The sequence below is a fragment of the Mizuhopecten yessoensis genome, unplaced genomic scaffold (assembly GCF_002113885.1).
Source record: "Mizuhopecten yessoensis strain PY_sf001 unplaced genomic scaffold, ASM211388v2 scaffold9399, whole genome shotgun sequence".
NCBI lineage: Eukaryota > Metazoa > Mollusca > Bivalvia > Pectinida > Pectinidae > Mizuhopecten > Mizuhopecten yessoensis.
The window spans coordinates 20,665-34,710 of record NW_018408028.1 but is presented as its reverse complement, the minus strand read 5'-3'; the positions used below and the strand labels follow the sequence as shown (position 1 = coordinate 34,710).

General features: G+C 35.6%; 1 protein-coding gene across 2 annotated transcripts; it reads left to right on the top strand.

The window, feature by feature from the left end:
- The first annotated feature begins 29 nt into the window (after positions 1–29).
- Positions 30–9,941, top strand: LOC110458015 (glucosidase 2 subunit beta-like). 2 transcript variants are annotated; one of them, XM_021509544.1, is made up of 7 exons: positions 30–140; positions 996–1,497; positions 2,665–2,756; positions 4,376–4,515; positions 7,248–7,405; positions 8,167–8,406; positions 8,894–9,941. In XM_021509544.1, exons 2-7 carry the CDS (start codon positions 1,048–1,050, stop codon positions 8,990–8,992), a joined length of 1,179 nt encoding a protein of 392 aa, XP_021365219.1. In that variant the 5' UTR covers positions 30–140; positions 996–1,047; the 3' UTR covers positions 8,993–9,941. The 2 variants fall into 2 exon arrangements, with proteins under 2 accessions (XP_021365219.1, XP_021365218.1); XM_021509543.1 differs by having other exon boundaries at positions 30–144.
- Positions 9,942–14,046: the final 4,105 nt, after the last annotated feature.

The window sequence follows — 14,046 nt, the reverse complement described above, 5'->3', positions numbered from 1 at the left end:
CTGAAAATAATTTGTCACGTGACTAACAAAATGGTGGCTTCCATCGAAGGTGACGTGTTTCATTTATGGTGTAAACAACAGCTGAATCCGTGATGTTTTTGACACGTTAAACAGTGCAAATATAAGGCCAGTATTCTAAAGCAAGTAAGAATGTTATTTAAAAGTAATTCTAATGTTGAAATGGTTCAGAATGCACTGCTACATACCAAATAATCTTTGAATCATGCGCTTTTGCCATCCCATGGTGTTGCTGGGGTACTGTATACTCAAACAATGTTAGAGGTTTTACACGGCGAGAAACTTTTGACGTCGCAGTCGGCAAAATCATATCCGATAGAAAAAAGGCCGACCAGCGGCCTCTTATGTTATAGGAGAAGGGTTCCATACCAATTTTTCGGCACTTAGATGTTTCGGCTGTACTTTGATAGGATTTCTTACACTTTTTTAGTCGTGTCTGTTATTGTACTTCAAAAAAAATGTTCGACAGTTTGGTAGATATATTGTTCATAGGAAAATAAAGATGTTCGACAGTTGGGTTGTGAAGCGGACGTAAAACCACTCAAACTAACAAACAATGTACAAGGGACTCAAGTGAATGTATACCAATGTTTATTTACTTATAGCTCACCACAAAAAAAAAATCATACATTTTATGATTTACTGTATTCGGCTCAGTAGTGTTTAAATGTGATTTTTTTTTAAATTTCGAAATGCTTTTTTTTGTGTTCAGGTCACTATTTTCAATTATCTGACCAGAACAAATAGTTTTAGATTTGAATTTAAGACTTTTTGAAAATATCTTTGATTGATTTCTGTGTTAAATTCAAACTATTTTAAGCAAAATGTTGCTGCAACTGTTTGCAGGAATAAGTTACAGCAACTTTTTGCAAGAAAACTTATTTGCATACAAATTAAATAGTTGCTTCAACTTTGTCGCAAATATTTACATGGCGAACCTTTCCTGTTTCATAAGGATTTGTTTCTCATCATTTCAGAATGACATAAAACATCGGGGAATGCATACAACAAATTCCAAGCATACACAACATGCCAAGAAATGTACTATCAAAGAGGAGGAAGCAAATTCTTCTTCTCATTGCTGCTGCTGGATTTATTTTCATCACCTTTCAGATCTTTTCACTGTCAGCACTGAACATCAGCAACAGACTCTCAGCTCTCAGGGCTATGGATGAGGACGGAGAAGTTGGGATCAACATTGTTCGAGGAAATCGGCACGTCAGGAATCAAGCAATAGAAGAGTTTGACATGCATGTAGAAGTAGACGTTGATCAAAGAAAAGCTATCAGGGCAGATAACTCCGACAACCATGTCCTGAAAGTTAAACCTGTGGAAAGTAATGATTTGCCACCAGAGGGCAGTAAAGTGGGAGAGGAATCATCGGTGGATGTAGCTAGTCTTCCGAGAGGTGTACATAGAACAGATGGGAAATACTATAAACAAATTGAAGGAAACATGTTCCTTTGTCTTAATAAAAAAGTAAGTACAATTATACATGTATAGTAATTGTTAGTGTACTAGCTTTAGGATCATACTCAAAAGCATCTTCAAGAGACAACAAGCGACAACAATGATGTTTAGAAGTAGAATGTTGAGACATTTTTACGTGTGTGCATGTTGCATTGGATAACAGCTGTGCAATACAGGTCCTTTGGGCATCTTGTTTTGAAACTGCTCTTTATGTGTAATATACATGACTTGTGTTATGTTGTGTTGATCATTATGACAGTGAAAATTATACATTAAAGTAATGTTTTTTTATTTCTAAAATTCGAGACAAAATGAGTTTATAAATAAATCAGCTTTTCATTGATTCAATTACATTGCTGCATTAAAGACTAAAGAAAAACATATTTATATTTCATAGAATTTCATGAATTCTATATTATTCTAGATTAAGAATTACTCATTATAACAAACAAAAATTGCTATAACCATTGTATTTCAAGAATCCCTGAACTGAAATTGCATACCCACACATCCATAATGTAATAACATAAACAGGTAAGCAGGGACTGTATGTGGGATATGGATATTCTACACAAGGCTGTGGAATCTAGGTCAGATGTTTTTACGAGAGTAGAATATCCTTATCTGATGTATACTTTCCCAATTCTTAACCAAAATTTTGGTAAAACAGGAAATAGACAATGCAAATTCAACACTTAATATAACAATTAACTTATACACACAAACTAAGGTCATATTTGGAAAGAGCAGAAAAAGTACAGTTTACTATAGGTTTGCCATATGTGTATACCTCAATTTGAAAGATGCATGCAAAACCTTCAGACAAACTTGTACAACAATTTTATGTTCTTGAGGTGGTGTCACTTACCAACAACAAGACAGCAAAGGTGACTGAGTGCACCAGGTGACTGAGTGCACCCATGTGAGACACACTTATACCACAAGACTGTTCCACATGGGACATGTGCATCTTACTCACGCAGAGGTGGGCTAATATATCATTATTGAAAATATCTTTCCTAAGTAGTCTGCAAAACAATTCACCCCATGAATTACCAAGTCTACATCTCTTTTTTTTTTTAAATCCATGAAATATTGAACCAGGTAAATAGGTGTTATACTAAGTGTTAATCATCACAAGCACATATATCTGTAACTGGATATTTTCTTTTACAGAAAAACATTCCATTTTCTCAAGTAAATGATGACTTTTGTGATTGTGATGATGGATCTGATGAACCAGGAACGTCTGCATGTTTGAATGGAAGGTAATATAACAGAGCTGAGCACCACATGGCTTTAATACTAAGGAACGATATTTATATATTTTATTTTAATGTTGTATTTCTAATGCAAGAATCAACCTTGAAAGTGATTCAGAGATTAACACAGCTTAATTGTTTGGTTACAAAGCAATTATTTTCATTCAAAATGGTTCAATAATTAAAAAAAAGAGTCTTCAAAAGTGTTCAAGTATTTTTGATGTTTGTTAAGATTGATTGATTGCTTATTTTCATTGATAATAACTGTGAAAGTGGAAATGTTCACGTGTGGAATCTTCAGTAAGATTTAGTAAGATGGCTCAGTCATAGCTTGACAAAAGGACCAGTCAGAAACATTGCCACAAGTTTAATACGTACATTGGTGGTGTAAAGTAAAACTGTGATATTTCACGTGTAGAAATGTTTGTGTTATGATCACTTTTCAAGTAGATCGCTGTGTGGAATTTTTGCATTGGAAATCGTTGAGAAATCTATATTGCAGAGTTATCTGCTCTTGTAAGCAGGTATTGATTGATTACCTCGTTTTCTCAAAAAAATATGACGTTACTCGCACAAACAAATGATGTAACAATCATTACCTGCTCACAAGAGCAGATAACTCTGCAATATGAAAAGACGGAATATTCTATATATGTATAATCAATATAACCTATAAATATATATTAGCATGTGGATATTTTCATGCTAATTTTCTCAGCATGTAAAATGTGAAATTTCCTCTTTTACAGTTGTAAAAGTTTTGCCCTCGTATAGTGATTTTTCTTTCGTCAACTCTGTGGTTCTGTCTTGACTTAACTTCAGCTGGCTAGGTCAATGAATGACAACACGTTTTATAAAGTTCTACAATTTATTATGTACCAAACGAAACAGTCAAGTAAATTAAACATGATGAATAGATATACACAATGCTACAGCACGTTAACCACTCGACCGGTCCATATTAAAACAGTATACCGTGTAACATATGTCCTCTCAAAAATGTCCACCCTGTATCCCACCCCGGGGAATAAGTATAAACCCACCCCGATAATATATTACAATATGCCTACAACGGGAAAATAACCATCCCAAATTATACTCCTACATACCTGCCCGTAAGAAGGGTAAAGATGAGCCGGCCAGCTACATGTAAGCCTCTGCCAGACTGATTTACAATACCAAAAACACCCAGCTATATAGCCAAATTTAATTGTATGCCTTCAAATGTACGTGCCATATAGTATTTGAAATACACGTGCAATGTAGTATTTGAACTCGATACTGACCCATACCTGAGCGTAGAGTGCTGTACAGGTAAGGTAACATATCCTAAAAATATCAACCAATCAGAAACGTCTAAATAATATACCAGAAGGGACTCCCCAACGGGAATCCCCCAGGTACACGCACTCCGTTACACGAAATGTAAATAAGGAAATATATACAACAAGTAAGTGTTCAAAACCCAATCCTTTTACACAGTATATCTTGATTGACATGTTTGGAGCTGGGGACAAGTCACTGTAAACCTTTTATCTTTTTTCCTTGTTTAATACTAGCTTTGACCTGATCACCATGATATGAGTGTTTGTGATTTGTATTGATATAATTTGGCTGTGTTACAGATTTTTCTGCACCCATCAGATCCCAGACCAACGGCCACAAAGTATTCCGAGTAGTCGGGTCAATGACGGCCTCTGTGACTGCTGTGATGGCAGCGATGAGTGGGGCGAAATACCACCACCACCTGCTGTACAGCGTGCAGGTACGACGTCGGGGCAAACCATAGCTAGCAAACAAGTCATAATATCATACCTCATCTGTGTTACTGTGTGTCAGATTCATTCAAACAATTCACATATCTTAGGGACAAAACATTGTATATCCTGGCAGTGCATTATCCATGTTAAAAATCATCTTATCTCCCAGCAGTGCAATTTCCCCTGTTCAGATCGAGTCTTACATTTGGTATATGTATAATGAATATCACATGATGATTTGATGGATGACATATTTATCTTTTTACATTATTTCTTTTTTGTATAATAAGCAATTTATTGCCCTTGTAGTTGGGAGATATGGAGTTTGTTTCCCTTGTAGTTGGAAGATATGGAGTTTGTTTCCCTTGTAGTTGGGAGATATGGAGTTTTTTCCCTTGTAGTTGGGAGATATGGCGTTTGTTTCCCTTGTAGTTGGGAGTTATGTAGTTTGTTTCCCTTGTAGTTGGGAGATGTGGAGTTTGTTTCCCTTGTAGTTGGGAAATATGGAGTTTGTTTCCCTTGTAGTTGGAAGATATGGAGTTTGCTTCCCTTGTAGTTGGGAGATATGAAGTTTGTTTCCCTTGTAGTTGGGAGATGTGGAGTTTGTTTCCCTTGTAGTTGGGAAATATGGAGTTTGTTTCCCTTGTAGTTGGAAGATATGGAGTTTGTTCTCCTTGTAGTTGGGAGATATGAAGTTTGTTTCCCTTTTAGTTGGGAGATCTGGAGTTTTTTCCCTTGTAGTTGGGAGATATGGAGTTTGATTCCCTTGTAGTTGGGAGATATGAAGTTTTTTCCCTTGTAGTTGGGAGATATTGAGTTTTTTCCCTTGTAGTTGGGAGATATGGAGTTTGTGTCCCTTGTAGTTGGAAGATATGGAGTTTGTTTTCCTTGTAGTTGGGAGATATGGAGTTTGTGTCCCTTGTAGTTGGAAGATATGGAGTTTGTTCTCCTTGTAGTTGGGAGATATGAAGTTTGTTTCCCTTTTAGTTGGGAGATATGGAGTTTTTTCCCTTGTAGTTGGGGGATATGGAGTTTGTTTCCCTTGTAGTTGGGAAATATGGAGTTTGTTTCCCTTGTAGTTGGGAAATATGGAGTTTGTTTCCCTTGTAGTTGGAAGATATGGAGTTTGTTTTCCTTGTAGTTGGGAGATATGGAGTTTGTGTCCCTTGTAGTTGGAAGATATGGAGTTTGTTTTCCTTGTAGTTGGGAGATATGGAGTTTGTGTCCCTTGTAGTTGGAAGATATGGAGTTTGTTTTCCTTGTAGTTGGGAGATATGGAGTTTGTGTCCCTTGTAGTTGGAAGATATGGAGTTTGCTTCCCTTGTAGTTGGGAGATATGAAGTTTGTTTCCCTTGGAGTTGGGAGATATGGAGTTTTTTCCCTTGTAGTTGGGAGATATGAAGTTTTTTCCCTTGTAGTTGGGAGATATGGCGTTTGTTTCCCTTGTAGTTGGGAGATATGAAGTTTGTTTCCCACAGTGAATCATATTTCTCGAGGAAATATTCATATCACCTTCTGACCATGGCGATGAAAAATGGTTATCATGCACTTGTCCATATTGTGGGTTATTTTGCATATGGGATACTACTACATGGAGTGCACCATATTTGTTTTATTCCGGTTCAATAATTTCAAAAATTATGCTTCCTTTACACAAAGGTACTGTGGAATTGTGCTATAAACCAACAAGTTTGTTTTTGTACTAGAATATTTACAGTGTGTAGTATTTGATGAGATGTTATGATAGGACATTTCCATCTGGGCATAGGTGTCAACCTCTGCAACCTCCAATGTCAGGGAGATCTCCCTCATTCCACATTTCTAATGAGGGCGAAAGTGCATGAAACATGACTGAAACTGTTTTGCTCAATCTATTTTTCCCTTTTTATGTGTCAAAAAACCTCAAAAAAGCATTCTTTTGATTCAGACACACCTGTTCTGATCATCACAGAAGATCACACACACCCTGTAGTAACTAGCTATAGGAGATCATTTGACCACAGGGTGTAGATTTTGAGTGTGTGTGAGTTTGGACTTGAATAAGGGAGTTTCAAGGGAGATTATATTAGTAAATTTTTGTCAAAATGAGGGAGTCTCCCTCCTTATGAGGGAGGTTCGATTACTATGCTCAGGCTGATTATAGAGGTTCTCAAATTGATATTGGAAGGACTTAGAAATGGTTATAGGATAATGTCTTAAGTAATGTTAAACTGAAGAAAGTGATAGGACTTTGGGGATATCTTTTGTGTTTGTGATATCTGTGGTCTTCAGGGGATTCTTATACTCATGTTTATTGTCTTCAAGTTCAGTTTTATTGAAAATATAAGTGATAGATGAAAATTGTGTGAAATGTATAATTAAATTTGAGCAACAGAAAAACCAGAACACAGGGAAATTATGAAAGATGAAATATTACATACCAAACTCACAAAAAGTATAACAGAATATAATAATGCATGTGTCAATCTGTATCCAGGGCCTAATTTTCTTTGAAGGACTTCTTATTCAAATTGCATGCATTCCTGTCATCACTGTAAGCAGGGTCATGTCATGTGATTTTTTCACGTTTCGTGTATCCTTGACGATGGCAGGATGCACTGGTTTCACCACTACGACATATATTTAAGGTTTGACAATAAAATACAATTCAATACACCCTGGGCTTGTGTCTCGGGCCAAAAACATACCATTCATATATAACACAGTTTATTTAATATCTCTACTTAAATCTGTTCAGCCCGGAACACTGCTACAGTGTTGACAGTGCCTTGCCAGAATCTGTGTAACAAGGTCATACAGAGGAAGGAGGAAGATGAAAAGATCCGGGAGATCGGAAAACGCCATCGGCTGGAGTATATCAAGGCTGCTGCACACCTTCATGGCGAAGAAAAGGAGGTATGATATAAAATTGTCACCAGTCCTGTTCAGTCATGGTATAAATACCTGGTTCATATACAGTTAAAACCAGCCCTGGTCAGTTGTGGTATAAATATATAGTTATAACCAGCCCTGGTCAGTTGTGGTATAAATACCTGGTACATATACAGTTATAACCAGCCCTGGTCAGTTGTGGTATAAATACCTGGTACATATACAGTTAAAACTAGCCCTGGTCAGTCATGGTATAAATATATAGTTATAACCAGCCCTGGTCAGTCATGGTATAAATATATAGTTATAACTAGTCCTGGTCAGTCATGGTATAAATATATAGTTATAACCAGTCCTGTTCAGTCATGGTATAAATATATAGTTATAACCATCCCTGGTCAGTTGTGGTATACATACCTGGTACATATACAGTTAAAACTAGCCCTGGTCAGTCATGGTATAAATATATAGTTATAACTAGTCCTGGTCAGTCATGGTATAAATATATAGTTATAACCAGCCCTGGTCAGTTGTGGTATAAATATATAGTTATAACCAGCCCTGGTCAGTCATGGTATAAATAGTTATAACCAGCCTTGGTCAGTCATGGTATAAATATATAGTAATAACCATCCCTGGTCAGTCATGGTATAAATATTTATAAGTAAGAAAAGGTGACCTTGACCCAAAGTGATATCGCCAAGGACAAAGTTGTGGAGCATAGTCATCTAAAATGTTTGTTGGATCAAATCTGTCTTGTCTTGAATTTCTTTCATTAATTTCAGAAATTTGGTCCTGATGGTGTTTTCTTCAAATTGAGTCGGAGTTGCTTCCCTTTAAAATCATCAGGGTATGAATATACAATTTGTCCTTTCAAGAGTGTAAAACAGCAACAGTTCCCTCGGGCGTCAAAGTTACTTGGTGAGAACCCAGAGTGGGAATACATGTCAGAGGGACTATACATACTTAATATGTTAAATGGTGCATCACATCTCTGTCCGGGAGAGATGCCTCGCAAATCTGTGGTGAGTAGGAGTTCATATTCTTACTCTCTGTGAAAGGTTGAGGTTTGTTGATTCTCTCTCCCTTTTTTAATTATTATAGGCGTTTGTTGTGAAACGAATTGAAAATAACTTTTTAGGTTGGTTAGATAACCAAGATGGCCAGCATAGCAGCCATCTTGAAATCTGTTCTGAATTGAACCTCCAGTACTGTTGAAGATATTTCAATAAAACTACAAAGAAATGTTGAACACATGGCAGCCATCTTTATTATAAGCTTTGAACTTAAAAGTCTAGTTCTGCTGTAAACTAAAATACCTGGGTGCTACTAAAGATATTTTATTGATGCCCATGCCCATTGTTACAACCAATTAAAGTGAAAATAACATTGCCTGAAAATAAGATAACTGCTATATGATATCAAAGAACTTCAAAGATTGAAAACTTGAGTAAAATGCCAAATTTTATTAAATTTGATTTTAATGTTTTTCACTTTTCTTTTTTATTGCAGATATCATTCCTTTGTGGTATGAATGATCGAGTCCTGTCTATCCTAGAACAGGAAACTTGTGTTTATAGCATCAAATTTTCTACTCCAGCTGCGTGTTAACCCCTAACTACGTACCTAGTCTGTAGCTTTCAGTACAAGGATTTCTAGCTATGTACCTAGTCTGTAGCTTTCAGTACAAGGATTTCTAGCTGTGTACCTAGTCTGTAGCTTACAGTACAAGGATTTCTAGCTATGTACCTAGTCTGTAGGTTTCAGTACAAGGATTTCTAGCTACGTACCTAGTCTGTAGCTTACAGTACGAGGATTTCTAGCTATGTACCTAGTCTGTAGCCTACACTTCTAGGTGTGTGCTGGAGGATATATATAACTTTATATTTTGTGTTCTGTCTATTATGTGACTGTACTTCCAATGGCATCTCAATTGAATACCCAACCCAGACTCCTTCCTCGGTCATTGCATTACCCATTGTTATTTATTGAACGTGAAGACAAGCCTCAATGCATAGCGTGTCAAGAACCAATTACAGTAAAACACTTAGTAGATTTTATTGCCCTTCAGCCAACTCGAGAACATATCTATAATAATGATTCATGTCTGAAATCTCTTTTCAATAAAATAGCTTTACTGTCTACAGTTTTAAACTATCTGAAAGCTGTTGGTCTTTTTAAAAACATATGAGTCAGCATAGCCACTGTAAATGTTCAAGTTGATGTTTGTCTTTTACTTTTGTTTGATGTTATTTTATTTTACATTTTTGTTGTTGACCTTCTGTTTGCCCTAATGATCTCTCTTGCGTTGATGGGCCTTAAGCATGTAATAACAGTAATAGTAATACCACCGGAGTGAACAATTAGAGGATTGTATCATGCTCAAGGATACAACACCATGCTCGACAGCTAGCCTAGAATCAACTTCAGAGCCATCTGCTGGTCGGCTGAGGCTAACATGATACCCACTGTGTAATGGTGCTTCTTAAATTGTTTGTGTTTTACATCCAATTAACATCTATGGTCATTAAAGGACGTGCCAGGTTTTTGGGGCAGTACCTGGCGACTGCCCCACGTAGGTATTGAACACACGACCCAATGGTGGAGGGCTAGTGGTAGCAGAATGTCGGATGCCCCTTGAAACATGTCCTTATCTATTTCACTCATTTACTGCCAGTGTGTTGAACAAGGAACAAAGGACGTTTTGGTGAAGTAAGCTGACAAACTTTGTAACATTCCTGAGCTGACAACCAGACAAACTTTGTAACTTTCCTGAGCTGACAACCAGACAAACTTTGTAACTTTCCTGAGCTGACAACCAGACAAACTTTGTAACTTTCCTGAGCTGACAACCAGACAAACTTTGTAACTTTCCTGAGCTGACAACCAGACAAACTTTGTAACATTCCTGAGCTGACAACCAGACAAACTTTGTAACATTCCTGAGCTGACAACCAGACAAACTTTAAACTTATGATATCAAAAAATGCATAATATATTTAGTTTCTGATGGTTGTACAAAATGTACATTATTTTGAAATGTGACATGTTTGTGTTTAAAGGTTTAAGAAGGTTGTATAGGATCTAAGAGAATGCCAAAGCCTTTTAAACATGCTGTCATGTTTGGCAGCTTTCATATAAGTAGCCATGATAATGTTTTTTATATGTTTGTTCAGTACCACTTCAACCCAACATTTACAAGTAAATAGGGTTTGGGAGCAATTTTGATTGGTGGGTCTGGATCCCTGCCCTTCAGACTTGAGAGATCCCAAAATAATTTTGTATTTCTGCTGAAATGGACAAGTCAAATGTATGTATGAAGCTTCAGCCTGCAATGTAAGTGGTTGACACACACAAAAAAAGAAAATCTTTGATGATTCATGTAACATTCAAATTTTTGAAATATTCAACATCTAATACCCTGGTAATCATTTGTCCTTTTTTATGATAATGAAGCTCAAATATTTGCCAAAACTCATTAGTCAGCATTATTTACTATCATTGTAACACCATACATGAACATATCAAGTGGACTTTTGTCGACTGGGTGCCATCATTTTGGTTCTGTGAACCTAATTAGCCTAGTCTTAATCAGGAACAGGTTGAATGGATGTACATGTTTTTGTGATATAGATACACTGTAATTTTACACTAGATATATATCTTTGAAATGCAAGGGTTCTGCTTTCAATAAGTATACCTTGTTCTCTTCACCCCTGAGACATGTCATGATGAAATGAAAGCCTCTCTGTGGGCTACCTTGCAGATGATGTAAGATAATTAGTGTAGAAACTACTGAAATCTGTCATACTTGGGATCTTTAATAGTTGTAAAGGTATTGCATGACAGCATAACAGTAAAATTGACCAGCTCTGATTATGGGCTTAGCTCTTCTGAAATCTTCAAAAGATAGGTATCATTTAGAGATTGGTCAGGTTTATGAATAGTTATTTTGTCTGAAAACAATAAAATTGCTGTCCGTGAGCCTTACATTTTTTCATGACATATTCCATGGTTGCAGAAAAGCTATGTATATTGAGGGCAGAAACCCTGGATTTCAAAGATTTACCAGATAGTTCTTTCCTCCATATTCTTGTTTATGTGCATGTCTCAGTGATGTTTTCTTACAACCTGGACATGTATAAGTTCTTTCCTCCATATTCTTGTTTATGTGCATGTCTCAGTGATGTTTTCTTACAACCTGGACATGTATAAGCTTCTATGAGACCCAGAGTGAGATAGCGGCTATCTCACACATACTAGTGATGTGATCTTGACTATTTTATGATAACGTCGTTTTGCATATCAATTCCATATCTACGGATTCTTTATTTGAATATATTGAAGTAAAATCATTCTGTTAATTGCAATCATACAAGTTGAAGAACTATATTTTTTAAGTGAAACACTTGTTTTTGCTGTTGTGTTGCCAAATTACAACAATGTTGCTACATTGTTATCAGTTTTAATTATCTTAGATGTTGTCATGTCACTTTAGGGCCAGTATTGGAGAGAATTGGAAATAATGAAATGTTTTCATATTTTTTCTGTGAGAATTTAGAACAGAATGCAAGCTCAGCTGTGTAAAATGGATTCTGTTATTGGTTTTTATCAGAATCACTCGAGTAAGATCTTTTTACTTTTAAAGTATTGTTATTGTTTATAGTATTGAGGGATATTAGTATTCCTTCTGTAAGTAAACAATTAGAGTCAAAATGTAATAGTTGAAATTATAACAAGGAAACAAGAAATGATGGTGTTAAACCAGCTTAAGGTGAAATGTACCTCGCCTTCAGGTATACATTTTCAATCAAACATGTCTTTTATATAGTATAGAAACTTGAAAATCTGGGCCAATATTCATGAAACCATTCTCAGCATGGATTTTGTGCTCAAGTGTAATTTCTTGTTCTGGTTATAAATAAATGGAGAAATTATTTTGTCCACGATTTGGGAAAAATCTGAAGAGACTTAAAGCTGATTACTGCCTTCAATGTTTACAATTGACTTTTTGATCGTTTGACATGATTTAAGTGAGTTGCAAGAAAGTTGGTTTGAGCACAGAACCCATGCTTGAGCATGAGAGAGGTTTCGTGAATACGGGTCCAGTTAACTTTTTTTCTTGCCTTTTAATCAGTGTCAGTGTAGGTCCTGCATTCATTTGAGGCTCAAGTAGCTAATGATGCTGTTTGAAGAAAAAATCCACCCTCAGGTAAATAATTTGATATCAGAATCAACGAGCATCATATCCCGGAATACATATGATTTATATAAAATCTCAGTATACCTGTAGGTCCGGAGAGTATGGATTACCAATACAATACAATCTGTTGTATAGTTACTGATGTTGTTTACGGTAGCCGTCAGAGAAGACATTATACATGACTGTTGAGTGTATTACTCTGACAAAAACTTTTAATTCGCATAATAAAAATTATCCTATACCGAGAAAATTTTGCAGAGACAGAGTCAAATATTCACCCTTCACACAGGTAACATATATTCACTCTATGTTAATTTCACTCTTTATACTGTATACCTGGAAATTTAAGCTGCAGTTTAATTTTTGCCTTTTTCACTCTCCCTAATGTGGGCACATTTATCATAACCGCAAACATTAGTAAACAACCTTACAAACATAGTAATAAGATGTGAAGGGCAAAATTAACACTGGGCAAATATGGTTTTACCAACAAAGGGCGAAAATTTGACATGACGATAATTTCCAGGTATGCAGTATATATATCATATGCTGTGTGCTCATAATCACTGTCAGGGTAAATTTGCCCTCGTAAGAGAGAGCGAAAAAAACCACTTAAATTCAACTTTTCAAAAATTTCACTTAGTATATAGTGATAGATAACTTATGTAAGGTTAAAAGTTGATTTGATTTTCAGTGTTCATGTCATTTTATTTTTAATGTCATTAATGTTGTTAAAGATCTGATGTTTACTTGAAGGTTCATATTGAACTTATTTTTGTATAAATTATACATAGTTATAATGTAATGTAATTCTTGTAATTTTTGTGAATTTTTGTTTACACAATTATGGTTGAAGACAATAATTCTCAAAATAGAAATAAAATACACCAAGTGTATACTCATGCTTCTTACAGGCCATGAGACGTGTTACACTGAGGTGTATCTTTAGAAGCCCTGGATTTTCATCAATATTCCTTGAAAAATATTGAAATATACATATATGTATACTGGAGAAAGTAAGCATATATTCTTTTCAATCAAGGACTATCCCAAACTTTTGTGTCGATATGAATTCATCACAAAAAGTGATTAAATTATTGAAGACCTGTTGTGATACATTTTAATTCCCCAATACAGAAAAAGGAAAAATCTTACCCCATTTTCTGAATAAAAACCTTTATTTGATTACACCTTTTCTGAATGATTTCTACTAATGTTCATCGAGTGTTTTGACTTGGCAATCAACTGTCTAGGTTAAACAATATGGAAATATATAAAGATGTATATAACAGTAAAAACTAAGTTATTTACATACATGTATGTTGACTAAATATATCTGATTCAGTGAAGGATGTGATTTGAATTAATTTCAATTTAAAAGCCTGTTTACCTTTTACTCACGGCATTGAATTCTTCTCATTTATAAGCTCACCTGGCCTAAAGTGCCAAGCACCATGGCTTG

Excerpts from the sequence above, each read along its gene's own strand:
- LOC110458015 (XM_021509544.1), top strand. The coding sequence starts at position 1,048 with ATGCCAAGAAATGTACTATCAAAGAGGAGGAAGCAAATTCTTCTTCTC. Across the intron at positions 1,498-2,664 it reads TCCTTTGTCTTAATAAAAAA|AAAAACATTCCATTTTCTCA; the intron begins GTAAGTACAATT and ends TTTCTTTTACAG. Across the intron at positions 8,407-8,893 it reads AGATGCCTCGCAAATCTGTG|ATATCATTCCTTTGTGGTAT; the intron begins GTGAGTAGGAGT and ends TTTTTATTGCAG.